General features: G+C 54.7%; 1 protein-coding gene across 1 annotated transcript; it reads left to right on the plus strand.

Annotated features, from left to right (window-relative positions):
* Positions 1-3: 3 nt before the first annotated feature.
* Positions 4-3,429, plus strand: LOC106002600 (aflatoxin B1 aldehyde reductase member 2-like; the record flags this gene model as incomplete). The annotated part of the gene is made up of 4 exons (XM_013037453.1): positions 4-190; positions 2,756-2,943; positions 3,135-3,239; positions 3,333-3,429. Coding segments are annotated over 4 exons (577 nt in total), but the record flags the coding sequence as incomplete, so codon positions are not given.
* Positions 3,430-3,707: the final 278 nt, after the last annotated feature.

Here is a 3,707-nt window from a genome sequence, read left to right on the forward strand (position 1 = left end):
CGGCCCGCCACGGTGCTGGGCACCATGGAGATGGGGCGCCGCATGGACGCGCCCGCCAGCGCGGCGTCGGTGCGCGCCTTCCTGGAGCGCGGCCACACGGAGCTGGACACGGCCTTCATGTACTGCGACGGCCAGTCCGAGGCCATCCTGGGCGGCCTGGGGCTCGGGCTGGGCGGCGGCGACTGCAGAGGTAACGGCCGCCCTGCTTCTGCGGCCTGGCACCCAGGGTCGTGGACCTGCCCTCTCCCCGGGCCTGGGGGCCCCCAGCTCCCCGGCCCGGGCAGCAGGACGGCGCTCTGCCCCGACCCCCTCCTTCTCCGCTTCCTTTGGGACCTGCACCTCGGGAGCCCCCATCTTAACTCGGAGCCTGCGCTCCCCCTTGCTGCCTACCTCCTGCACGCGCGCACACACGCACACAACTGTGGGGCCAGGTGCTCCCCCCCCCACTCCTTGCCATCACAGCCCAGAGATTCCCTTGGGCACCCTTTTCTCATCTTGGGCTTTGGTCAGTCTCTAGACTTTGTCGTGTGCCTTTAAGAGTACTTCTGGAAGACAGTCGCTGGTGGCTCACGCCTGTAAATCCCAGCCCTGGCAGAAATGTCCAGGAGACTTTTATCTCCAGTTTAAGTACCATAAAAAATGGAAGTGGAGCTATGACTCCCATGGTAGAGTACTGGTCTTTAGTAAAAAAGTGCAAGGACAGCACCCAGGCCCTGTGTTCAAGCCCCAGAACCGCACCAGGAAAAAACAAAAAACCCTCGGGGTCTCTGGGAGCACTGTGGGGATACCATAGGAAGATTTGCGGCAAGATCTTTCTGTCTGTTGTGTGAGAGGAAAAGTGCCTAATGCCAGTGAACTCAGAGTCTAGCAGGGAAGACTGAAGCTGGGAGCTTCAGAAGAGGGAGTTCTCTGGACAAAACAGTGACCAAAGCTGAGCCTTAAAGAATACATAGTAGTCTGCTGGGAGGTAGAAGAAAAGAATAGGCCTTATAAGAGTAAGGCAATACCTGCGCAAAGACATGGCTTGTGATTGCAAAGTGATGTCTGGCAAGATGGCCACTGGGACAGATATGGCTTAAGAGGATGAGAAGGAGCTGTCCCAGTAGCTTGATGCCTCCTCTTTGCCATCCCGTGTGTGTAGAGAAGTACTTTCTTTTTATGTTTGTTGGGCAGGGGGCTTGAACTCTGGGACTGGGCCCTGTCCCTCAGCTCTTCAGCTCAAGGCTAGCGCCTTACCACTTGGACACAGCACCACTTCTGGTTTTCTGGTAGTTTATTGGAGATAAGAGTCTCATGGACTTTCCTGCCTGGGCTGGCTTTAAACTGTGATCCTCAGATCTCAGCCTCCTGAGTAGCTAGGATTACAGGCATGAGCCACCGGTGCCCGGCTGTCTACCAGGTTTTGTTTCTGAGTTGGTTTTTCTTCAACTGTTCCCTGCTTCCTTTGAGTGCAATGGCTCACTGAGCCAAAGTCCTTCGATCAGACCTAGGGCAAAGTCCACACAAGAAGGGAGCCAGAAGGGAGGGACTGTGGTCTTCTTTCCCCCTTCACATGACCAGAAAACACTCCTCTGACCTATAGGAGCAGTGCAGAGTCTAGTCCCCATCAATTGGGATTCCCTGTGGAGACAGGGAGGGCTGAATTCACTCACTCTCAAACTGTGGGAACACCTGTTCAACATGGCTCTGGTCTCTGTAGTGGAGGGATGCATGTGCAGGTTCGAGTCTGGGAGGAACTCTACTGATCTTGCTCAGTTGCCTCTGACTCAGATTGATCACTGCCAGGGCCCCATAGTCCTGCGCCTACCTCTCTATCCTACATTGCTATAACAACCCCTTCCAGGCCTGTCCCCTTGAGTTCCTTCTATATGCTACAGCCCAGGGAGCTAGCCAGCCCATTCAGACTCTGACAAAACCTGGGAAGAATCAAGGCCACATCCAGTAGAATGTTGGGGGGGGGCCTCTGGGGTCAGATGTGTGTACCCTTCTCCTGTATCAGGTTCTGCACAACCTGCCTGCAATTTACATTCTGAAAACTCAGAACGATAGCTGAGTCCTGCCTCTGTGACTTTGCCTGTCTTCTGTTGGTGCAGACAGCTTGGGTCAATTCTCCTACTGAAAGCTTCCCTGATTTGCATGTTGGGCTCAGCCCTCTTCTGAGCCTCCTGTGGGTAATGTCCTTGATGCAAGTTGGTTATCAGGTAGAAGTCCTGATACCCATGTTTTGCGGACACCCTCTGCCCAAGGGCTCTTAGAGGGCACAGCTAGCAGTTGTGTGAGTAAAGTTGGTGATTGGAGGTGAACGTTGGGAACTCACACTGAAGACATTATTTAATCCTGTGACCTCTGTCTCAGGACAGCTCCAGGTTTGGTTGTTTGTTTTGTTTTGTTTTTGTTTTTTTTGCTGGTCCTAAGGCCTGAACTCAGGGCCTGGGCGCTGTCCTTGAGCCTCTTTGTGCTTAAGGCTAGCTTGTACCACTAGAGCCACAGTGCCACTTCCAGTTTTTGATTGGTTAATTGGAGATAAAAGTCTCATAGGAACTTTTCTGCCCCAGCTGGCTTGAAATCAATACAATCAGATCTGAGCCTTCTAAGTAGCTAGGATTACAGGTGTAAGCTACCATCGCCCAGCCAGTTCCGTTCTTGTAACTGCCATTTATGGAAATAGAGGTTCAGGAAATTTAAGTGATTTATCCACGGTCACATACCCAGTAAATGGCCTTAATAAGTCCCTTAACCATTACATTTTTTCAAGTGAAAATTGCCACCAAGGCCAACCCTTGGGAGGGAAAGTCCCTGAAACCTGACAGTGTCCGGTCCCAGCTGGAGACGTCACTGAAGCGGCTGCAGTGTCCCCGAGTGGACCTCTTCTACTTGCATGCACCAGACCATGGCACCCCTGTGGAGGAGACACTGCGGGCCTGCCACCAGCTGCACCAGGAGGTGGGAGAGGGTCTCCAGAGCTCCAGGAGGGAGGGCTCTCCTCTCTTCCCATCCTCCCTCTACCAGCAAAGAGGGGGAACCAGAGCACCCAGGGCAGAGCTGGGAAGACCCAGCCCCGGGGTCCCTGCTCCCTCCTCCCCTGCCTGGAGTCCTGGGTTGTACAGAGTTGTGACCTCTCCTCTCCCCTGCAGGGCAAGTTTGTGGAGCTTGGCCTCTCCAACTACGCCTCCTGGGAAGTGGCAGAGATCTGTACCCTCTGCAAGAGCAATGGCTGGATTATGCCCACTGTGTATCAGGTGAGGGGTACCTGGTGTGCCAGGGTGCCCAGGCCATGGACTGCAGGGCTTGGCTGATCTTTCCCCTCAGCCTGCCTCCTGTGCCCTCTACAGGGCAGCGGCTCCTCTGCCCAGAGCCTGTGCCTGGCTCGCAAGTGCCCTCAGAGGAGGACAAAGTTCCTCAGCCTTGGGCTGGGAAGGTGGCTAAGTGGTAAGCGCTCATCTTGCATGCTTAAGGCCCTGAGTTCGATTCCTCAGCACCACATAAGCAGAAAAAAAAGCCACAAGTGGCGCTGTGGCTCAAGTGGTAGAGTGCTAGCCTTGAGCTGAAGAGCTGAGGGACAGCGCCCAGGCCCAGAGGTCAGGCCCCATGACCGGACCCAAGAAAAAAAAAAGTTCCTTAGCCTGGCCAGCAGGCAGCTGCCCACTTTCTGCCTGAGTGCACAGCTTGGTTCCTTACTTCCAAGCCTGGCTCTGCACCTCAGCCTG

Source organism: Dipodomys ordii, unplaced genomic scaffold (assembly GCF_000151885.1).
Source record: "Dipodomys ordii isolate 6190 unplaced genomic scaffold, Dord_2.0 Scaffold14760, whole genome shotgun sequence".
Lineage (NCBI taxonomy): Eukaryota > Metazoa > Chordata > Mammalia > Rodentia > Heteromyidae > Dipodomys > Dipodomys ordii.